General features: G+C 39.5%; 1 protein-coding gene across 1 annotated transcript in view; it reads right to left on the reverse strand.

The window, feature by feature from the left end:
* C6H4orf50 (chromosome 6 C4orf50 homolog) overlaps positions 1-25,157 on the reverse strand; it is a 132,441-nt gene that overhangs the window by 21,768 nt on the left and 85,516 nt on the right. The window contains exons 15-16 of the mRNA XM_036765076.1: positions 7,167-7,297; positions 2,554-2,607 (exon numbers count right to left, since the gene is read on the reverse strand). Of these exons, the coding sequence (XP_036620971.1) occupies positions 2,554-2,607; positions 7,167-7,297 (185 nt within the window). The remainder of the gene's footprint in view (positions 1-2,553; positions 2,608-7,166; positions 7,298-25,157) is intronic.

Consider the following 25,157-nt stretch of genomic DNA (forward strand, 5'->3'; position numbering starts at 1 on the left):
CTGTTACTGTGTATAATGTTCTCCTAGTTCTGATTACTTCACTTTTCATCAGTTCATATGAGTCTTTCCAGGTATTTCTGAAAGCATCCTGCCTGTCATTTGTTATAGCACTTAAAGTATGCCACATTCATGGTGACTTACTATAGAACACTTAGAAAATACAGACATCGTGGATCAACCATTTGGACCCAAAAGAACATGCTGCCTTAATGTTACTATTTCAAAGGTTTTGCTACTTATTACCAGTGTGATCTTGGATAAGTCACTTCTTCAGGAACTTTAAAGGTCATGTAGTCAAAACCCCTCATTTTACAGAAGGCTACCTGTATGACTTGACCAAGATCACCCAGGTGGCAAGGAACAGAGACAAAATATGAATGGCACATGTGGCCAACTTGTCTGAAGTTGTGGAGTCTTCAAGTTCCACAATTTTTTCATGGAACTATGGTGCCTTTCTTGGTGTACTCATCTAGAGAATGTATGAGATGGGCCCTAAAGTCACTTCCAGCTCAAAATCTATTATCCCATCATCATAGGATGCCACAAGCCTTGCAATGTGGGGGTGATCACAAAAAAGGCCATTCAGATTCTTAGGGCTTCTTTTACTTCTGCAGTCACAGCTGGGGTTGTGGCTCTGAATTTCCGAAGGCATTTTGACATGTAGGTCAAGGACCCTGGGCTTGATCACGCCAGGGTCACATGAAGTCTCTAAGCCTCAGTTTCCCAGAAAGTACCTAGGGGAGCTGCTATTCTGTAAGCTCTTAGGGGCTTGACTTCCCTGGGATTAGGAATCCAGGGACGATCACAGAAAAGGCCATTGTGGTGTTTAGGGCTTGGCTTCTCCTTTAGTCACAGCAGTGTGTCTGGCTCTGAATTCTCTGTAACCCTTTTCATTTCTAGGACTAGGACCCTGTGGTGGATGGCACCAGGGTCTCATCAAGTCTCTAGGCCTCAGTTTCCCAGAAAGCCCAAAGGGGAGCTGCTGTTCTATAGGCTCTTAACGGCTTGACTGCAGCAGGCCTTGCAATCTGGGCATGATCCCAGGAAAGGCCATTCAGATGCTTAGGGCATGGGTTCTCCTTCAGTCACTGCAGGGGGTGTGGCTCTGAATTCTCTTAAGGCCTTTTCCCCTCTAGGACTAGGACCCTGTGGCTAATGACACCATGGTCCCATTCAAGTATCTAGGCCCCGGTTTCCCAGATAGTACATAGGGGAGGTGCTAGTCTGCAGGCTATTAGGAGCTTCACTGCGATAGGTCTTGCAATCCGGGGCTGATCACAGAAAAGGTCTTTCAGATTCTTAGGGCACAGCTGGGCTTCTGGCTCTGAATCTAGGAAGGCATTTTCACATCTAGGTATTGGACCTGGTCACATCAAGTCTCTAGGCCTCAGATTCCCATAAAGCCCAGGCGGGAGCTGGTAGTCTATAGGCTCCTAGGGGTTTGGCTTCCCTAGGATTAGGAATCCAGGGGCGACCACAGATAAGGTGATTGAGATCCTGAGGGCTTGCTTTCTCCTTCAGTCACAGCAGGGGTTCTGCTTCTGAATTCTCTTAAGGCCTTTACCCCTCTAGGACTAGGAGCCTGTGGTTAATCACACCAGGGTCCCATCAAGTTTCTAGGCCTCAGTTTCCCAGAAAGTACAGAGGGTCGCTGCTAGTCTCTAGCCTCTTAGGGGCTTGACGGCTCCAGGCCTAGGAATGCGGGGTTGATCACAGGTAAGGCCTTTCAGATTCTTCGGGATTGTTTTTCCTCCTTCAGTCACAGCTGGGGCATGCCTCTGAATTCTAGGAAGGCCTGTTTTCCTCTAGGACAAGGACCCTGTGGTTGATGGCACCAGGGTCCCATGCAGTTTCTAGGCCTCAGTTTCCCAGAAGGTACATAGGGGAGCTAACACCCTTATGTTGTTAGACTGCAGCAGACTGGTGTAGTAGAAAGTCACTGGATTTTGAGACCAATCCTAGGTCTGGCGTATATGACCCCATAGACTTTGGACATGTTTATTCCCTTCTCTCTTATTCCCAGGCCTAAATTTCCTCATCTGTAAGATGAGGGGATTAGACTCAAAAAACCAAATACTTTACGATTCTACATAATCAGACAGATAGTTCACACAGGTAGTTAATCCTTCTATCTCTATTTCTTTTGTACAAGGGAGTAGAACAATCAGTAGGGCACAATAATTTTAAGTATCTCTTCTTTAAAAAGGGAGGCAGAATCATGAGCCACAATCAAGAGATAAACACTCAGAACACAGAACACATAAGATCCAAGTTCCAGTTTTTTCCTTGGTATTCATAATGCTTTCCTAAATAAGTCATTTAACATCTTATCTGTTAAATGGAGTTAATACCTGATCTACCTGTCTCTCAGGGGTGTTACGAGGAAAGTGTTTAGTAAGCCATATGGCGCTTTACAAACAATGGGTCACAATCAGAAAATGTTGTTAAGGTTCACAACATTATTCATTATTGTTATTGTCAGAAATACCACAAAATATAGAATATGAAGATTGGCTTATGAATATAGAAGGAAGACAGTACAAGCCTACTCACCTTTGTACAAGCTGAACTCACAAGGTACTTGTGAAACTCTCCATCAATATAGATCTATGGTATAAAATGAAAAATAATGAGGAGCCAAAGTTTTCCACTTAATTAGAAATGTACCAAAGTCAAGTTAAAACTATACCAACTGAAAGTACAAGTACATTAAAAGTTGATGGGAATACAGATTTAAAAATTGCCAATACTGTTTCATGAAAATTTAATTAGAAGATACAAAAAGTAGAGATGGATGCCTGTTCTTGACTAAGATTGATATCATTATAAAATGTTCCCCCATCTCCTGCCTCCACATAAAGAGTCAAGGGATAGGACCAAATAGTTTTCAGAAGAAAATAGGTAAGTGATCAGCAACCAGATGAAAACTTTCCAAATCACTAACAGGATAAATGAAAAACATCATTGAGGACTGAATTTACACCCATAAAAGTGGTAAAAATGGTAAAACGTTGAAACAGTCAATGTAGGAAATAAGAAGGTAAATACACCAATGAAATTTTGTTGGTGCTATAGATTGGTTTAGCCTTTCTGGGAAACAATTTGGAATTATGGGAGAAAAACCATTAGGTTGTTTACACGCTTTGGCAAGCAATCTTATCCATGGCCAGATCAATCACAGAGAGTGAAAAATCCTATATTATATAAATATCCATAGTGGGCTTTGGATAGCAAAAAAATCTTGGAAATTAAATGGGTTCCCATCAATTTAAAAAGCACCATTAGAATCTGATTTCTTGGCTCTTAAGGAAACCTCTTCCCATCGTACCCAAGTACTCTACTTACACTGTTAAGATTTGACAATATCATGTATTTAATAGCAGACCCATAATAACAGCAATACATTTATATAGCCTCTCATACTTTCCTAAGTATTTTCCTTAGAACAACCTTGTGAAGGAAGTAATGAAAGTGACATTACCCCGATTTTACTGTTAGGAAAACTGACATTTTGAGTGGTTAAAGTGACTAATGTGAACTTAAAAAGTCTTAGAGCTGGGCTGCAAACCCAGGGTTTTTCTAATTCCAGGCCAAGCGCTCTTTGCACACTTCCTTGCTGCCTTATGTTAACCATGTAGTTACCTGGTTTGCTACAGTATTGCTTATGAATATCTGATACCTTAAAACAGAAAAAAATGAACCCAAATACCCCTATGTCTCTATCATCAATGTGGGTATTTGCTAAAAAATGTAGATCAAACTATATATGCCTGGTCATCTGGGTAACTTGTCCATGTCCTCCCATAATCTTGTTGCTGTCTGCACTAAATCACTAGGTACCTTTCCATTGCCTTCCAGCGGATACTCGTTTTCTACTTTTATTTGACTACAGTGTTTTATGTTTTGTCTTATGTGATTGAGAGACATACATTGGGTGTAAAATCATGGTATTAATCAATGTTCCTAATATAATTGACCAATTTTTAATGGGAGAAGAAAATATCATTTCTAGGAAAATATTTTCCCCTGCTTCTGATGGTTTAGAGAGCTTCAAATATTTCTATGATACCATTACATTTTAGGTCTTTTGCAAGATTCATTATTATTTTAATTGCTGCTGCTGCAATTCATACTTTGATAAATCTGTGATGCTACAGAAGTGGTCTCTCCCTCCAATGCTGCTGATCACAACTTGTCCTCACCTGCTTATCATGTGTGATTCTTATCCAGGACCTTCCAAAAAGCTGACATGGTGGGGGGAATCCCATTCAATATGCTTGGGGTTTTCCTATAGGTCTCTTGATTTGACACATTTACCAATACAGCACAGAGGCTCTACAGCAGTTATCCCTCACTCTTGCTATATGACAGTTTCACGTCCTTCTCTGGTCATGCAGACATACATATATGTATACAAGTATGTATATGTCCCCTTTTATATCTCTTATTTTACTTCTGAGGCACAGTTCTTCATTGCTAATAAGCTGAAGCCTATTTAAGCCCACTGTGTCTCTTTATCTGGACAATATACACTTTCTTTGGAAACTGTGATATTTCAAGATTGATAGGCATACGAGATCACCAGAAAAATGCTCGCTGTTTAACATATTTGTTGTTGCTGTTTCAGGGAGAAGCTTGAAATTATCCAAGTTACTATATGAGGCTTGATTATATAATTATGACTATGATAACAATAATAGCTGACATTTATGTGGCACTCACCATGTGCCAGGTACTGCGCTAAGTCCTTTACAATCATCATCTCATTTGATCCTCACAATAACCCTGGGAGACAGGTACTTACTATCCCCATTTTATAATGAGGAAATTGATTTGACTTGTGTCACACAGTCTAGATTTGAACTCAGGTCTTCTTGACTCCAGGCCTCTATTCACTGAGCCACCTAGCTGCTGCCAAAGGAGGAAATATTTCTGCCTAGACGTATTAAATAAAGGACAATTTCCTAAATGTATCCAACCTTTTCCTAACATTCAGTTCTAGTTCCTGTACATTATTCATCTGCAATATCTGTCCAAGATAATGTATAGACAGATGAGTTATGTGGGATATCCAATCAAATACATATTGGAGTCTTAACAATAGACTTTCTTTATCCACTTGGTTTTTGTTTTTCTTGTGTGGCTGAATAGTTAGGACAAACTCTCTAGAGTGATCATGCATCTTATTTCAGAAGCTCTCATATCTTTCATTGTTTAATGTAATCAACAAAAGGTTATCCACAAACAGGAGCACCTGGAGATATTCACCAAGTTCACATCATGACAGTGGCAAGCACCTCTGGCCACTCATAGAGGGTCAATGATCGAAATTATCTCTGTACACCTCCCAAGAAATCTGGTGGTTTTACCACATGCATGGAAGACATATTGTTGGAAGAGACCTTTTAAGATAGGATGTTGCTCTGTAGAATCAAGCACTTTTTTAGATGCAAAACAATAAATACAATGGGATCTTGGCATTCTCTAAACCTTTCAATCAGTTGTGGTATAAAGACATGTTTTCTATGAAATAATTTGTAAAAGACTTCATTTCCTTCTCATTTTTGTCGGCAATAACTTGAAGTGATACACAGACAAATCCCATAAGGATTTTCTAGTAATAGGAAAGAAAACAAAACAGTGGGTGGATGGTTGCTCATATTTTCTTGATTGCTTTTTTTTTGGTTACAGTAATAACTTCCCCACCCCTGCCTGCCCCCGTTTGGTGTTCTTAATTCTCTCAGATATCTTCAGCATAGATCTTCCCATCCCCTTACAATTGTGTCATCTCCTGAATGAACTTCCTCTGGGTAAATGTTCATCTGCTCCAGTTGCACTTTCCTTCTCTGACTTTATTAGTGATATTTCTGCTTCCTCAAAAAAGAAAAAACAACTAATTTCCAACTGTGATGTGACTCCAAATTGGGGAACGTCACTCTTACTGTGGAGAATCTATTATGTTACAGAAATCATGAAAAATCTTATCTAGTTTTGACTGGTTTGCCGTTTACTTTCCTGATGATACAGTTCATAAGAATGATGATTTCTTTTTCTATTGTTCCCTTTGTAATCTGTCCAGGGACCTACATAGGGGGTGGATGGCTAGACGACAGTTCATGAAGAAAAAAAAAAATCTGAGGGAATAAATAGACTGCAAGTTCTTAATCTGCATTAACAAAAACAAGAATTATTATTATTATTAAATGATATTTTAAATGTATATCATACTTTAAAATCCACAAATCACTTTTAATACATTATCCTTATGAGTTTCTTAAGGGTAGAGATTATCTTTTGCCTCTTTTTCTATCCCCAGTGCTTAGCACAGTACCTGGCATTAAATTTATTCACTGTCATGGTAAGGATGGTAGTTGTCCCTCTGTCCTTTTTCATGGCCAGACCACATCTGGAGTATTTTGTTTTATTTTATACACTATATTTTAGACACCCTGGGGCAAGTCCAAAGGAGGGTGGCCACAATGAAGGCAAGGGGTAAGACAGAACTGAAGACTAGACCCTACAATGCATGGATCAGTTTAAAGAACTGGTGATATTTAGTTAGGGAAACAGAAGACTTAGGTTGAGAAACGATTTCTCTCTCCAAGTATTTGAGGAGCTTTTCTATCTTCAAATATCATGTTGAAAGTGGATTTTGCTCTTTTTGTTTGGTTCCAGGGGGCATAATCAGGATCAGTGTGTGAGAATTGCAGAGAGAAACATTACACCTCTCCATAATGAAAAACTGCCTAGCTTTAGAGCTAGCCAATAGTGAAATGGGTTGTCACATGAGATGCTGATTTCTCTATCATTGCATTAACTTAAATAGGGCCTATAGAACAACAATATACATACTAGCTGACTTTTACATAGCCTTTTATATTCTACAAAGTCCTTTACTCCCACAATTATATGAAGTAATACATTCACACAAGAGGGAGGTGCAAACAAACTAAGTAGTGACTGCCAGAGGGATCAAAGAAGGTTTAAGGAGGGGTGAAATTCAGTGATAAGTGGCAGAGATTTTAATCCAGGTCTTCTGACTGCAGATCTAGCATTCCACCTACTATAACTCATTAGTGATGTTATCGAAGATATGGTACTATCAAGAAACCAGTCTAAATTTTCAGTAGCAAGTATACAAAGGGCCAGCCTCTAGCTCTACATACCCGGTACCCTTCTACAAAAGTCCCGTTGCTACAGCCCAACTCATCCACCACTGGCCTTTCCCAGCCAATCATTAAACACTTCTGACCAACTGCTTTAATGATGCACAGAGAGCCAACTGGAGCAGGAGCCTCTGGGGAGAGAACAGATATACAAGGAGACAAAGTTACTTTCAAGATAGTGTTCAAAGTTCCCAAGCTTTGCCTTAATACCTCTTCCTTTCCATACCCTGCAATAGTGAAGCGAAATAGGATAATCTATATGTCAGATTTATATTTTGAAAACCTAAACCAAGTGAAAGGGATACATGGGCTGAGAGTTTAGGGAGCCTGCTCTAAATTTAGGAGCAACTTCATATGATGTCAAGGAGTGGCGAGGAAATGGAAGTGATAAAGTCTGTGTCAGTAAAACAGAAATTAGGAGAGAGAGTGGGGATAAGGGAATGGAATAAGCATTTATATGGTTCCTACTATGTACCAAGCAGTGGGACAAGTGATTTCACATTTATTATTTCATTTGATCCTCATGACAATCCTGTGAAGTATGTGTATCACTATCTTTATTTTACAGTTGAGGAAACAGAAATGACCAGAGTCACACAGTTACTAAGTACCTGAAGCCGAATTTGAACCTAGGTCATCTTGATTTCAGGACTAGTGTTCTATTTGTGATGTCACCAGATGCCTCATTAAGGGACGGATGATATTTCAAGGGGGCAAAATGGGCCTCAAAATATGGGATGTTAGAGCTGTCTGGAAAGAACCTAACTAAAGAGAACTTCATAGCCAGACAGAACCTCAGATCATGAAATCTTAAAGTCCAAAGGCATCTCAGAATATAAAACAAAGTGTTAGTGTAGAAGGAGAACCTAGAATTGATCTATTCTCAGGGACTTAACCTTTTTGTGTGCTATGGATGGTAGCCCGGTGAAATCTCAGCACCACTTCCCAAAATAATGTTGTTATTTTTTAAAATTGATATTTATTTTTAGCATATACTGTTTTAAAAATTTGAGGATGCTCTATCAGGAATTCTTGTTTAGGTAAGAGTTGAAGCAGATGCCCTTTGAGGCCTCTCACATCTCTTATTCATGGAAGCTTCAAATAGCCCCAGATGGCCCTTAAGCTCCATTGGCCTCCCCTACTCTGTGACTATACATAAACACATATAGAACTGAATTCTAGTTCATAGAGAGAATGGGGAGACAGCTCACATTTTGAGGATTTATATGAACTTTCAGGCTATGCCTGTAGATGTTAACATAAGAAGGCCATTACTTAAACACCCTCTTGATAGAATAAGCGAATTACTATTTCCATAGTTTATCATAGTCCCAAACTCATTTTGCCTCTACATACCATTTGTTATATCCAGAATGGTCTCTCTTCCTGCTTCTCACCACCCTTATCCCCAGTCTCCTTTCTGATGAAATTCTACCCTTCTTTTAAGATTCTGCTTCCATATTACATGTTTCATGATTTTTGATCCATAATTCCCATGGCAGAAAATAACTTCACCTTTTTCTGATAGAACCATAGAATTGTGGCAACAACAACAAAAAAATTTAAAGCTAAAAGGTATCTTGTTATTATTCAGTCAGTTCAGTTGTGTCCAACTCTTTGTGACCCCATTTGGGGTTCTCTTGACAAACCTACTGAGCCACATGGCTAATAAGTGCATAAGGCCAGATTTGAATTTATGAAGACAATTCTTCCTGATTCCAAATCCAGTGCTTTTTCCGTTGTACCACCTAGCTGCCCCTGGTTTCATTTAGATACAACTTATCATTTGAAGGAAAGCTCCATTTATTCCTAAGCTTTCTAATGTTTTTAATAGGAATTAGTGTTCTATTTTTCTCAAATGCTTTCTGCAATTATTGAGATAATCATATGATTTTTTGTTGTTTTTATTCCTGATGTGGTCAATTAAGTCATTTGATGTATAATATGTGGTACTAATTATTACTTCATTATCTATGCTATCTTTTACCAAAATGTAGTTTCTCTCATTATCTCTTTTAATTATGTATATTTTCAATTTCGCTTTGTCTGAGATCATAATTGTTTACCCTGCCTTTTTTTTTGTTTTACCTCAGCTGAAGGATAATAGAGTCTGCTCCAACTCCATCCCACCTCCTTTTTTATACTCTGCCCATGTCTCTCTATTTCAAATGTGTTTCTTGTAAGTGAAATATTGTTGGATTCTAGTTTCTAATCCATTCTACTATCCACTTCTGTTTTATGGGAGAGTTCATTCCATTTACATTCACAATTATGATTACTGTGTATTTCCCTCCATCCCATTTTTATTCTGTTTATCCTTTTCTCCCTCTTTTTACCCTGTTCCTTCTCAAAAGTCTGTTTTACTTCTGACCCCTGTCTCCTTTAATCCTCCTCCCTTCTATCAATATCCCCCCTTTTATTCCCTCCCCCTACTACTTTCCTGTTGGGTGAGATAGATTTATATATCCAACTAATGTGTATATTATTCCCTTTGAGCCAGTTCCAATAAGAATAAGGTTCCAGTGAGCCCTGCCCCACCCCTGCATTTTCCCTTCCATTGTAAAATCTCTTCCTTTTACACCTCTTTTATGTAAGATTATTTTCCCTGTTATTCTTCTCACTACCCTCTTCTCCCAGTGCATCCCTTTTTCACATTCCTTTAAAATCATCTCCCTGTAGTCAACTCACACTCATGTCTTCTTTTACATATAGTCCTTCTAATTGCCCTAATAATGATAAAGTTCTTAAGAATTACAAATATCAGGGCAGAGCCAAGATGGCAGCTGGAAAGCAGGGACTTGCCTAAAGCTCTCCCCCAGGGCCCTCCAAACACCTATAAAAATGACTCTGAACAAATTAAAGACCTGTAGAACCCACGAAATAGCAGAGGGAAGCAGGGCTCCAGCCCAGGACAGCCTGGACAGTCACTGCATAAGGTCTATAGCCCAGAGCCGGGAGCAGAGCACAGCAGAGCCAAGAGTGGGCTGTGCCCAGACCAACCAGACCAGGAGACAGGAGGAACAGGCCGTAGCACCCTGAATCACTGAGCTGTGCCAGTTACCAGACTTCTCAACCCACAAACACCAAAGACAACAGAGAAGGTTAGTGGGAAAAGCTGTGGGGACAGAGTAAAAAGAGTGTGAGGTTGGCTACTGCCCTGGGGGCAACAGAGGTGGTGCAGCTCTGAGGCTGCTTACAGAGCTACAGCTGCAGTTGCTTCTGGCCCAAGGACCACCTGATGGGAGGAATTAAGTGGTGGATCAGAGCAGGAGTGCAGAGCCTGCTTAGATCCGTGACACGGTCTGGTTTGGAGGTTGTTGGGGGAGGAGAAGCGCTGCTGTGGCAGAGCTTGCTGTGTAGAAATAGCTCTGAAAACAACAGCGCAGCCCCTCACACTTGGGACAAAGTACTCTCTACTCTACAAGCAGTCATACACCCACGAAAAGCTCAAGGGTCAAGTAGTTGGCTGGGAACATGGCCAGGCAGTGAAAAAGGACTCAGATTCAGACTCAGAATTTGGAATCTTTCTTTGGTGACAAAGAATACCAAAACATACAGCCAGAAGAAGTCAATGAAGTCAAACAGCCTACATCAAAAGCCTCCATGAAAAACATGAACTGGTCTCAGGCCATGAAAGAGCTCAAAAAGGATTTGGAAAAGCAAGTTAGAGAAGTGGAGGAAAAATTGGGAAGAGAAATGAGACTGATGCAAGAAAACCATGAAAAATAAGTCAAAGACTTGCTAAAGGAGACCCAAAAAATACTGAAGAAAATAGCACCTTAAAAAATAGACTAACTCAAATGGCAAAAGAGCTCTAAAAAGCCAATGAGGAGAAGAATGCCTTGAAAGGCAGAATTAGCCAAATGGAAAAGGAGGTCCAAAAGACCACGGAAGAAAATACTACCTTAAAAATTAGATTGGTACAAGTAGAAGCTAGTGACTTGATGAGAAATCAAGATATTATAAAACAGAACCAAAGGAATGAAAAAATGGAAGACAATGTGAACTATCTCCTTAGAAAAACCACTGACCTGGAAAATAGATCCAGGAGAGATAACTTTAAAAATTATTGAATTTCCTGAAAGCCATGGTCCAAAAAAAGAGCCTAGATATCATCTTTCAAGAAATTATCAAGACCTGCCCTGATATTCTAGAGCCAGAGGGTAAAATAGAAATTGAAAGAATCCACAGATCGCCTCCTCAAAAAGATCCCAAAAAGAAAACTCCTAGGAATATTGTTGCCAAATTCCAGAGCTCCCAAATCAAGGAGAAAATACTGCAAGCAGCCAGAAAGAAACAATTTGAGTATTGTGGAAACACAATCAGGATAACACAAGATCTAGCAGCTTCCACATTAAGAGATCGAAGGGGTTGGAATATGATATTCCGGAGGTCAATGGAGCTAGGATTAAAACCAAGAATCACTTAGCCAGCAAAACTGAGTATCATGCTCCAAGGCAAAATATGGATTTTCAATAAAATAGAGGACTTTCAAGTTTTCTCAGTGAAAAGACTAGAGCTGAGTAGAAAATTTGACTTTCAAATACAAGAATCAAGAGAAACATGAAAAGGTAAACAAGAAAGAGAAATCATAAGGGACTTACTAAAGTTGAACTGTTTTGTTTACATTCCTACATGGAAAGATGATGTGTATAATTCATGAGACCTTAGTATTAGGGTAGCTGAAGGGAATATACATACATACATACATATACATATATATATACAGAGGGCACAGGGTGAGTTGAATATGAAGGGATGATATCTAAAAAAATCAAATCAATTAAGGAATGAGAGAGGAATATATTAAGAGAGAGAGAAAGGGAGAGATAGAATGGGGTAAATTATCTCACATAAAAGTGGCAAGAAAAAGTAGCTCTGTTGGAAGGTAAGAGGGGGCAGGTGAGGGGGAATGAGTGAATCTTGCCCTCATCGGATTTGACCTGAGGAGGGAATAACAGATGCACTCAATTGGGTAGCTTATCCCACAGGAAAGAAAGAGGAAGGAGATTAAGAAGGGGGGACGATAGAAGGGAGGGCAGATGGGGGAGAAGGTAATCAAAAACAAATACTTTTGAAAAGGGACAGGGTCAAGGGAGAAAATGGAATAAAGAGGGATAGGTTAGGAAGGAGCAAAATATAGTTAGTCTTTCACAACTTGAGTATTGTGGAAGGGTTTTGCATAATGATAAGCATGTGGCCTATGTTGAATTGCTTGCCTTCTTAGGGAGGGTGGGTGGCGAGGGAAGAGGGGAGAGAATTTGGAACTCAAAGTTTTAAAAGCAGATGTTCAAAAAAAAGTTTTTACGTGCAACTAGGAAATAAGACATACAGGCAATGTGGCATATAAATTTATCTTGCCCTACAAGAAAGTAAGGGAAAAGGGGATGGGGGTGGGGAGTGGGATGACAGAAGGGAGGGCTGATTAGGGAACGGGGCAATCAGAATATATATACCTTCTTGGAGTGGGGGGGTAGAAATGGGGAGAAAATTTGTAATTCAAACTCTTGTGGAAATCAATGCTAAAAACTAAAAATATTAAGTAAAGAATAATAAAAAAATTACAAACATCATCTCCTCCTATATGAGTATAAACAATCTTATCAAAATAATGTTTGAAATAAATAAAATTAAATACATAGGATTATAAAGGAACCAAATGTTAGTGAATATTAAAATGCATTTTTTTCTCATTCAAGTTCATTGGACTCCCTGAAACCCAGATGACAAATTACTCAACATTTAAAGACTGCTTATGTAGTTCAACATCTCAAGTATCAGACTTAAGGAAAGTATTTTAATCAGTACAGTGGTTTCCCATCTGTGGGGCAGCATCCTTGGGAGTTATCACAAGATGCCTATTCACCCATATAGGCACCAACCATCATCCATTTTAACATTGAGAGGTAGTGTGTTATGGTGAGTAGATAACAGGCCTCAAAACCATGAAGACCTGGGTTCAAGATCTACTTTTGATATATACTAGATGTGCTAGCCAACTTTGCCCCTCAGTACCCTCATGCAACCCTCTAAGACTATAAGTGGCAGAGAAGGTACTGACCTACTTCAGTAAAAGTTTTCTCACCTCAGAGTTCCTTCTACAAATGAGACTACAGGTACAATCCATATCACTAAGATGCATTTCAGGAAACCAACAATTATTGCACAGAAGTTTAAGATATTAAAAATTATCTTACATAAAAGAAACATGCAAAGAAGAGCTGATACAAAAGAAGGGAAAATGGGGGTGGCAACAGTTGAACCATACTCTCCTTTGAATTGGCTCAAAGAGGGAATAATATACACATCCGGTTGCGTATAGAAATCTATCTCCCCCAACATGGAAGTAGGAAGGGAAAGGAATAAAAGAAGAAGCAGGGGAGGGGTTCATAGAAGAGAAGAGTATTAAGGAAGGCAGGAGTCAGAAGTAGAAACAGACTTAAAGGAAGGACAGGGAAAATAGCATGGAGGGAAAATACAGTAATCATAAATGTGAAGCATATAAGGGGTTCTCCTACTTTAAAAAGTTTGGGAACCAAAGTTCTAGCAATTTAAACTGGAATGAAAGATTAAAATTAAGGTTAAAAAGAGGTTAGGGAATAAGTTAATTAGGAGATTTCATCATATTTCAGTAGCTAAAATCTTTCCCTTGAGAGATTCATCTACATTTTTAGGAATTCTCTTCTGATAACTTTTTTTTCTTTTAAACTAAATTTATATCTTTCCCCAATTGCAATTTCTTACTATACTACACTGATCCTGCCCAATGAATCATCTGGTTGATTGTTTAAAAATTCTATCAAGAAGTTTGACATTTATCTTCTTAAATTTTTTATTTTGTCATTTAAGACAAAGGATGAGTTTTTAATCTCCTATGGGTTTCTGTAATCTCTTCAAGTTCATTCAAAAAACCAATGCCCATGAATCTTTTTGTTTGCTTTCTTTCAATCTGTCAACAGGTATCTGCTGCTCAGATATAATAATGTTAGAGAGGATAGCTAGGCAATTCTGAGCAGTGGATTATTCTTCCAAACGTCCCTGGTTCATTCAATCAACAACCATTTATTAATTGCTTACTATGTTCTACACACTAGGAATTCATAGATAAAACAGTAGCTGGTCTCAAAGTTCAAGTGAAGGTATCTACTTTTCTGGTCTATTTTCTGAAGCAGTGTGTTATATTGTCAAAAAAGAACCAGGTAGACAGTTTGAAGGCCTGAGTTTTAATTTTAGCTGAATTTGATGTCTGTTTCTCAGTTTTCTCATCTGTAAAATAATAGCACATGCCTCGTGGGCTTGTTACGAGGCCAAATGAGAAAATGTAGGTAAAATGACTTATAAATTTTCAAGGTCTCTATAAATTTCAGCTTGTACAATAATACCATTACACATTTCATAGTAGTTTATGGTTTTAATGTAGGGCATAGAGATGGTCTTTAAGCCAGGAAGATCTGAGTTCAAGTTCTGTCTCTGACATATACTGACTGTGTGACCACGGGAAAGTCACTTAATTTCTCAGTGGTCTGGGAAGCTTTAAGATCATTCATTGAAGAGACAGTTAAGGACCTGCATTGGTAGAAGGACTTTCCTTACCTGGGAGTTCCCTATACCAACGAAATTACAGGTTTAGTCCTTATGTCTCATTTCTTGGCCCTTGATGTACTCTGGCCTTCTTTCTCCTACTAGAACTCAGACTCTGCTCCAGGGACCTGACAAGTAAAATTTCATTCATCCTACCTTGTCTAGAACCAGGCATCCATGCTAATGTCTCACCATTTATAAATCATGCCACTGAGTGTGAGCTTCTTCCCTCTCCCCCTTTCTTGCACCTCTTTATGTTTTATCTTCCTCAATTAAAATAAAAGTTCTTCAGTCTTCTATTTCCAGAATTTAGCAGAGTGATTGGCATATAGCATGTGCTTAATAATGAATTTCAAATTCATTCATTCAATAACTCTGCAACTGAGGGATCACGGGGTTTAAGTGAGCTCCCCAAAATCACACAGTTAGTATCGGAGTTGGGGTTTAAGCTTGGGTTGTCTGCTGCAAGTCTAGTTTTACTGTACTGGGTAACTTGTCTGACCTGTCTGAGTTTCAGTCATGACAGACCAAAACTAGAGAATATCTAAGGTCTTTTCCAACCTTAATATCCATATATTTTTATGATTTTATGTCAATACTTTTATGATTCCAAGTACCAAGTTTAATATGCTCCCAGAACTTACCATAGTCTCGAAGAAGGATGCCTGCTATTACTGACCTAATAAACTAGCCAATCTAAGACGAATGCCTGGCTTAGGTTTTGCTTATTATGGGGGAAAGGGAGGGGAGGGGATGCTCAATAAGGAAATTTAATAATGGGGGGGAAGTGAAGAAAAAGCAACATAGAATATCTATGTTGAAATGGAACTTAGAATAATGAACCTGAGAATGTTACATCTGGAAGCCATATTAGAGGTGTAGTTCAGACCACTGCATGCTCCCATCCCCCACCCCCCATGTCCTGATTTGCAAGGGGGGGAGATAAGAGTGATTTATCAAAGGTCACACATCTAGACAATGATAAAGCCAAGAATAAAATCAAGGTCTCTGAGCTCTCATCCCAATACCTTTCCCTATAGGAGAGAGAGCATTATGGGCATTTTATGAGAGAGAGATTGAGAGAGAGAGAGAGAGAGAGAGAGAGAGAGAGAGAGAGAGAGAGAGAGAGAGATTGAGAGAGAGGCAGGAGAAGGTTCCAAAAGGTTGCCAGTCCTGGACCTCCTGAAGAGAAAATTGCTCCATTTTCCAGTCTAAAATGATGATTTGATAGTTAGGCAGAGGCTGTTTATGAAAAGGCTGTGGGTTCCCAGCTGCTGAGTAACTCTATTATTTAAGTCCATAATTAAATGAGTACAGAATCTTTTCTCCTTCACATTTGTAGTAGGGGGCTGTGTTTCTTTGACTCTCAAAAGAAGCTTTAAGATGGAGAAACTGAAGCAATGAAATTGTAGTGACCCGGCATAGTATTGAAGCTAATAATTGTTCCTTAGAGCTTTTGTTTTTAAACATTTCCCTTACAACACTGTGACATAGGGATATGAAAAGGTAAAAGATAGTTCCTACTCTCAAGGATCTTAATTCTAATGAGGGAGAAAACGTATGAATAACTATGTACAAATAAGCTATGTGAAGGAGAAATTGGAAACAATCTCTTCCTTTCCATCACTCTGTTTTGTTGTTGGCCCCTCATTTTCAGAGGATAAACAGAGAGGAGGCAGAAAACATTGCCGAGCAGTTTGTGGCACATGTATTGAAACATCTGATCAATGTAACATGCCACAAAGCATTTTTAAACCTGAAATTTACAGAGTTTTCACCTGTTAGGGTGGTCCAGGGAAGCATCATTTAAAGACACCACAGAGGGTGGGACTTTGGTAAAATTGTGAGTTTGACAATTAGGATTTGCCATCCCTGGCTTCCTTCCTCTGTGCCCCTTTCTTCATTCCCTTTCATCTCACTGTGCCCACACTGGAAGCCTTTCCAGTAGGACCTGTCAGAGCTTGTGACCCATTGGCATAGTACCACCCCTATGGCATGCCACTCAGTCTTTCTAAGAGTGGTCAAGTAGGCATGATCTTAATACAGGAGAGACAAAAGGGTGGTAGTAATACTGCAACAGCCTTCTAAACTTCACAACAAGAAAATGATAGTGGATGGCAAAGAAGGAGGCAGAAATACTGTATGAGACCAGGATAAGGGCTCAGTGAGAGAATGCTGAAGGTACCTTCTCGTTCTGCACCAACTGAATCTATATCCCTGGGTAAATGACTTGACCTTGCCAATTGGCATCAATTTCCCCTTTTGTAAAATACAATTTAAAACACTTGGGTAAGGTCCTGAGAGCAGCATTGTCTTAATGATCAAATGAAGTGATACAAGTAAAGCACCTTTCAACCTAAAGCGAAACATAAATAGTCTGATTTGATTGAAAGCCCTGGAGGAAAGGGGAGGCTGAGAAAGCAAATACATGTGGGGAGGAATGTCACGGAGTATACCTGAGAGAGGAAGAAAGATAGTGATTGGACACCTTCTGGGACAAACCCCATCTGGACATCGATCAGCAAATGCAAAGCTGGAGTCCTGGATGAATTTTGGGTTCCATGCCACGAGACAGACTGCCTGGGTCCTGGGGCTTTCCTTTTACAAATCATTCATACCAGCAGAAAGAGCAGGGATGAAAGGCTACAAATTTAATTTTCTTACAATGTATCTGGATGGTTGTAATTTTTGACCCTCTCCTATTTCTTTAGGGAAGAAAATGCCCAGAGGGCATGGTGCTAGTGTGATAATAGTCTGACAATAGAGGAAAGAGCCCTGGATTTGAAGTCATGAAACCTAAGTTTAAATGCTGGCTCTGACATTTATTTGCAGTGTAACCAGGGAAAACTCATTTTCCCTTTCTGGGTCTCAGTTTTCCTCATGTGCAAAATAAGGATAATAATACTTGTACTCTCTATCTCCCGAGCTTGTGAGGAAAGGACTATAGAATTGGATATTTTATAATTACATATTATTATAGTAATTTTCCTTATAAAGCTGAACTAAGGAAACCAACTGGAGTACAAAATACTGGCTAAGATTAAAACAAAGAAATGAGCATTTATTAAGCACCTGCTATGTTCCAAGCACTGTATTAAGTGCTTTACAAATATTAACTCATTTGAGCTCCACATCCCTGGAGATATTATTATAATCTCCATTTTATAGGGAAAAGCTCCAGAGTGCTACAGGCTATATGACCAGGTCAAATAATCAAACCCTCACGTAGAGTTTAACAGGGAAGTGACAACCTCATTGCAGAAACACATCTGCAGACATTTTTTGAAGATGGTCATGTCCAAAGTGGAGAGAGAAAAGCAGACTAAGATGCTTGCTACATCCTCCCCTCCTCCAACCACACTCACATCGGTATTTTCTGTGGATGTGAAGGATACAATAAAATAAAATTGAAAAATCATATTTCATTTGAGGAGATGAAAATCATTTCAATTCAACTCAGTAATATCCTCTCCAAATTCTCATAGATCCCTCCATCAAATATAACTCAAAGTGCACTGGAATGTGTTGAAGGAAGAAGAGGGTGAGGACCTGTGCTATTAATAACTACCTCTGTGGTCCTGAGAGGCAAGGAACAACTTAATTCCCATCTTTAGGCTTTGGGTTCATAGGACCCAAAGATGATAGATGTAAAGCTGAAATGGATCTTGGAAGTCATCCAATTCAACCTCTTTATGTTATAAATGAGGAAACTGAGGCAAAGAGAGAGTACATGACTTGCCCAGTGTCACACTGCTACTAAGACAGGATCTGAACTTAGTTCTTCTTGACTCCAAGTAGAACACTATCTACTGAGCATCTGGGTGCCTAAATCTGTAAAATAAGGCAAATGGACTAGAATAATCTCTAAGATCCCACCCACATTCTGTTAAGGCCCACTCAAACTCTGGCACTCTATGTTCCATGTAAAGTTTCCCTCCAGTCAATATTCTATGTTCCAAGGTTCCTTCTGGCTCTCACATTTTAAGATGTTCTAAAGCAAAGGTCAGTACATTATGGTCTGCCCACCTGTTTTTGTATGGCCCTCAAATCAGGAATCGTTTTTCCCATTTTTCAATGCAATAAAATTGTATTTAACAATGTAAAAAATATTCTTGGCAGGTAGGCAGGACAGATTTGGTCTATTGGCTGTAGTTTGTCTCTGTTCTAAGGTCCTCTCTAGCTCTAATAGTCTATGGCTCTAGTCTTTTGGTGAAAATAATAGATTTTCCTACAAGTGGAGGTTGTAACAGAGCTATTTCTTCACTAAAAAAGGCTTTGGTTATAGGTACTTCTGCAGTATTCTAGGGTTTGATGCAAACACAGGCATCTGGAGGGCCTCGCCACTCCTAGAGAATCCCTCTTTCAAATTGGACTCTGTCCTGGATTTTTCCATGGTGCACATGTTTATTGTTTTCTGCCTTGCTTAATATGTGTGAGAGGATGATTGAGCATTCTTTCAGGGTTACTTCTTTCAAGGAATCTTGAATGATTTTGATGCAAGGATGGGAGGTAACTTGTTGGAAAGGGGTCTGTAAGTTAGTGCTTTATTCTGTTGAGCCATAACATCACAGTCCTACATGGACTTACAGGGCAGGCAGAAATGGTGCTAAAGAGAATAAAAATGAGAAAAGCAGCTAGATTAAGCTAATATATATATATATATATATATATATGTATATATATATATACATATATATATATATATATATATAGCAGAAATCTGTGCTGTGTGATAATATGGAGGGAATGATATATAAGGTATATAAAAGTGGAGAAGATAACCAAAGGTATTCTCTTAATAAGTAATAATAATAATAATATGTCCTTAATCACACCAAAAAAGGTGACCAAAATACCATAGCTATCAACCTACTAGCTATACAAAATTTCTATGAGAATCATCTGTGCATAAAACAAAGGCATCCTTGATGAGGGGATTAATTGGAGAGAATCAGGCCTTGGCATTTGGTATTCAACAATAGACCACATCTCTATCATTTCTTAATTATCTGAAAGATGTAGAGAAGATGGATCCCATGGTGCTTATTCTTTATTGATTATAGAAAAGCATTCTATTCAGTGCATAATGTTCACACTAATTTCCAGGTCTCCTCCTATTCAAATTTCAACCATTCTCCAAGGGGCAACTTGAGCAGCAGGCAAAGAGCCCAGAACACCACGGGTTATTCGTTCATATTTTGAATGAAGAGAAAAACAATAACTCATATTTTTAAAGCAGTTTAAAGCTTATAAGGTGCTTTTCCCACAAAAAACCATGTGAATTGTTTGCTACAATTACTATTAAATCAGTTTCACTGATGAGGAAACTGAGGAACAGAGTGGAATTGCACAAGGTCACAAAGCTCCAAGATGTTAAAGCCAGCCTACACTGAACCAAAGCTAGCACCCTTTACATTATATTATGTTAGGTCCTGCCTTTTTCATGAGTAATAAATTTCAACTTTTTTATATTTAACAGTTAGTGGAGGCTTTCTGTACGTAATCTGTACTCATAATTCTCTCAAACAAAATATTAAAAAAGAAAAAAATAAGCAACAAAATGGAAAGTGATCAAGGCAGGCATTCATTAAATCTGTATTTGACAGATAAGGAAACTGAGGTTCAGAAAGATGAAGCAAATTGATCAAAATCCCAAAGCTCTTGAGTGTCAGGACTGGCCTAAGAGCCTGACTCTCCTCACCCCAGTTATAGCACTCTTCTCACCACACCAGGCTGCCTCAGTTAGGAAATTGTCACTCTGAAGTTTTCCCAGCCCACAGTCATCTCTCCCCCTCTGAACTTAGAGCCATCTGTGGTACTATATATACACCATTCATTTGAGGATGACTCATGTAACTATCTTAGCTCATTCATTCAACAAACATTGGAGTACCTACTATTCAATTGAACTGAATTCAACTCAGCATTCAAGGGCTTTGTGCTATGCTAGTAAGCACCATATAATGCCAGGCTCTGGGGACAGCAAGACCAACAAAAAGTCAGCCAGATGAAGCATTCTACATGTTAGGCTGAAGGTACAAAGAAAGACAAAAACACATTCCCTGCCCTCAAGGATCTTACATTCTAATGGAGAAGATGACATGTAAACAAATAGCTATATGCATGATATATAAAGATCTTGCCCCAGGAGAGGGGAGTTTACTATATACAAGGAGGGGTAAGACATGCATACAGACAAATATATTAGAGTAGGATATATGGAGGGCAAGGATAGATTTAGCAAAATGTCCCAGGAAAACTTGATGAGGGAATGATTCTTCTCAGCTGGTTGGAAGGAAGGGAAAGCTTTTTACAGGAAGTGACATCTGAGCTTGACCTTGAAGAAAAGGATTACAAGGAATGGTGACAGGGAAGGAGAATGTTACATGTATGTGAGACATCCTGCATGAGCACATGGCATATCAAGTTTGGCTGGATGATATTATAAATGTTAGAAATAAGGCAGCTAGGTGGTGCAGTGAGTAGAACACCGGCCCTGGAGTCAGGAGGACCTGAGTTCAAATCCGGCCTCAGACACTTGACACATGTACTAGCTGTGTGACCTTGGGCAAGTCACTTAACCCTGATTGCCCTGCCAAAAAGCAAAAAAAAAAGAAAAAAATGAAATAAGGCTACTGAAGACTAGAAACAGAGATTGGAATTTGACTGTGGAGAGCCTAAATGTCTAGTGGAAGAGTTTGTATTTTATCTAAGAAGGAATAGGGAGCCATTGAAGACTTATGAGTAAGGGAGTGACATGGTCACACCTGTGTTTTAGGAAGATATTTTGACAGCCGAATGAAGGATGGATTGTGGGGAGGAGATAGAGAATGGAAACAGGGCTGTAAGTTAAAAAGATTATCACAAAAATCTAGATAACGGATGTGCAACACTTGAATTAAGGTGGTAATGCTGTGAGTAAAGAAGAAGGGATAGATACAAAAGGAAGACAGAATCAATAAGCCTTGGCAACAGATAGGGCATAAGGGTAAATAAAAGATGACTCTGAGATTAAGAACTTGGGTGCCTGGAAGCATGGTGATGCCCTCTACAGAAATACAGAAAGCAGCTAGTGCCACAATGGTACACTAGACCTGGGTCAGGCAGATTAATTCCTGACTCTGATACTACTTAGCTGAGTGACCCTGGGTAAGTCACTTAACTGCTATCTGCCTCAGTTTCCTCACCTGTAAAATTTGGACAGTAACAGCACCTACCTCCCAGGGTTGTTGTGAGGACCAAATGGGGTAAAACTTATCAAGTGCTTTGCAAAGTTTAAAGCACTATATAAATGCTAAGTACTATTATTATTAAGCTCAAAGATGATTGTGACAAAATTCTGTCATAGTGTCTTGTAGTATTTATGTCTTATGTCCCAGATAGACTGTAAGCACTTTGAGGGCAGGAACCATGATCTATACCTTTCTGTCTACCCTACAGTATTTAAAAACCAAATGCTATATCTGGGAAGGGATCTTAGAAGTATATGAAATCCAAGTTCCTTGTTTTACAGAGAAAGAAGCTTCCCAAGGTCACAGAATGATAGGGCAGAACAATCCCTTCATTTTCCAGATGAGGAATCTTGATATAATGTGATTACCTCTGAACAGAACATTTTAGAATGATTCCAGGTGTCCTCATCCAACAAATAAGGAGCTTGGACCAGAAGGGCTCTAAGGACTTCCAGCTCTGAATGCTGCAAACTGGCCATGCAGCATTCTTAGGTGGGAAACCACAGGCAAGCAAAGGAAGGCCCCTTAGATTCTAGCTTTGGAAAACAAGTGATACAAAGGGCTACTTTTTTTAATTTCCCCCAATAGACATCATCCTTCTTTGAAGAGAGAATTGCTAAGACTGTCAGGCCATTTTGTGACATCTTAATCAATCTTCCAAGGAAGACTCATTCAGGATTCTGTGCTGCAGACACTGAGTCCCCAAGGACCCCCTGGCTTGGGGAGCTCTGACTGAAACCATAGATTAATGCTGACACTCTAGGAATTAATTTGATTTCCATGCATGCTTACCACCCTGCCCTACCCCCAAGGTTAAGGGATGTTGGCCTGAGCATTAGGAACTCTAGTACAGTTGGGGCACACCCAAAATGAAACAGGGACTACCAAGCCATACGTGAGGGTCCTTGTCAGGTGCATATCGATTTGCTTTTAAAAATATAATTTTATCTATGTTTTATTGTATTTTTATTTATTTTGTTAATCATTCCTCAATTACATTTTAATGTGATCCAGGCTGCACTAGGGAGTTGCTGGCCATGTGCTTGACTCCTCTTGTCTAGTATGTGATAGTAAAAATCCTCAGGTTGTATTGTGCACTGCTGTTTGTTGGTGGGTGTGTGATATGCACCTTAGTTGAAGAGCCCTTCCAGGTCTAACATTCTAAGACTAAGGTTCCAAGTAGCCATCACATAGTAGATGCATAAGAAAGACTTGATGAATTCATTGTCACGTGCTATCACTGAATTGGTTGCCTTTTCTTAATCTTTTTTCTTTGTTAAAAAGGAGGGTTCAATTCCAGGGTAAGGAAGATATATTCAGAAATTACTGTGATGCTTTAAAAAATTAAAGAATCTTTTTTGTTTTACAAAGAAAGTTTTGTTGTTTTTATTTGTGAATAACTAATCTGCCAAGGCAGCAAGGTGGTACAGTGGAAAGAGCCTTGGCTGGATGTGGAGGCAGGAAGACAAGACCTGAGTTCAAATCTGGCCCCAGACACTTATTAGCTGTGTGACCCTGGGAAAGTCACTTAACCCTGTTTGCCTCAGTTTCTTCATCTGTTAAACAAACTATAGAAGGAAATGGCAAACCACTGCAGTATCTCTGCCAAGAAAACCCCAAATGGGTCACAAAGAGTTGGACATGATCTAAGTGACTGAACAACAGTCATCTGCCATCCATCTGAAGCAAACAGCTTCTCCATCCATCTTTCCTATGCTGAAAGCTCCTTGAGCTATCATGGAGAGCTCTCATAACTTGGATTCAGAAAGATTGGGTGTAGAGTTCTATCTCCTGAACTTGCTACCTGTGTGACCCTGACTAAGCTATCTTCTCCACTCTGGGCTTCATCGATAAAATAAAGGGTGATGGAGAAAATGACCTCCAAGGACTTTGATCACTTTAAACCTTATGACCCAGCGATCCTCCAGCCAAGGAGCACAGGAACTATGTCAGAAAGTGCTCTAGAATTTAGAGTCCAAGAGATTCTGGTTCTGCTCCATTTTTACCCAAGTGGTCTTGGGCAATTCATTTCCCTTCTCTGACACTCAGTTTCCTCATTTATAAGATGTAGGCAGAAATCTAGATCAGTCTACCTCATGTGGCTATTAGGAGGAAGATATTTAATAAACTATAAAGCACTGTACTAATGTGTACTGTTCATATGTCTTTGGAGGTTGGTCAAATGAGAGTTACATATTTGTAAAGCATTTAGAACAGTGCCTATTACATAGTTCAATTCAGTCATTTTTCAGTCATGTTGGACACTTTGTGACCCCATTTGGGGTTTTCTTGGCAAAGATATTGGAGTAGTTTGCCATTTCCTTCTCTAGCTCCTTTTACATATAAGGAAACTGAGGCAAACAGGGTTAAATGACTTGTCCAGGATCACGCAGCTAGCTAGTAAGTATCTAAGGCAGGGTTTGAACTCAGGAAGATGAGTTTTGACTCCAGACTCAGCACTCTATCTACTGTGGTACCTAGCTGCCCTTAGCAAACAATTGGGCTTAATAAATGCTTCTTTCCTTCCTTTCCCCTTTCTCTTCTCTGGCTCCTTGCCACATGTTCCCTTTGAATGCTTGACAGTTTAGTTTGAGAAAGGACATCAGTGTGTGGCATCTTATCCTGCCAGGTGATTTTCAGAATCTTCCTAAGACAATTCAAATGGAAGTGATTCAGTTTCCTGGCATGGCGCTGGTATACTGTCCAGGTTTCACAGGCATTAAAAAATGAGGTCAGCACAAACCCTACTGCAGACAGGGAAACTATGATGGGATGGCCACATTATTCAAATGCCAAACGTACACTTGCCTAAAAGACTATTTTATGGAGAACTCACACAGGGCAAGTGCTCACATGATGGTCAGAAGTGATACAAGGACACTCTCAAGGTCTCTCTTAAGAACTTTGGAACTGGAGAGGAGGAAGAGCCAAGATGGCGGCTGGAAAGCAGGGACTAGCCTGAGCTCCCCGCCGAGTCCCTCCAAAATCCTATAAAAAATGGCTCTGAACCAATTCTAGAACTGCAGAACCCACAAAATAGCAGAAGGAAGCAGGGCTCTAGCCCAGGACAGCCTGGATGGTCTCTGGGTAAGGTCTATCCCGCACGGAGCTGGGAGTGGAGCAGAGTAGAGTGGAGCGGAGCCCAGCATGGGCTGCGCAGAACAACCAGACCAGGAGC

Source organism: Trichosurus vulpecula, chromosome 6 (genome assembly GCF_011100635.1).
Source record: "Trichosurus vulpecula isolate mTriVul1 chromosome 6, mTriVul1.pri, whole genome shotgun sequence".
NCBI lineage: Eukaryota > Metazoa > Chordata > Mammalia > Diprotodontia > Phalangeridae > Trichosurus > Trichosurus vulpecula.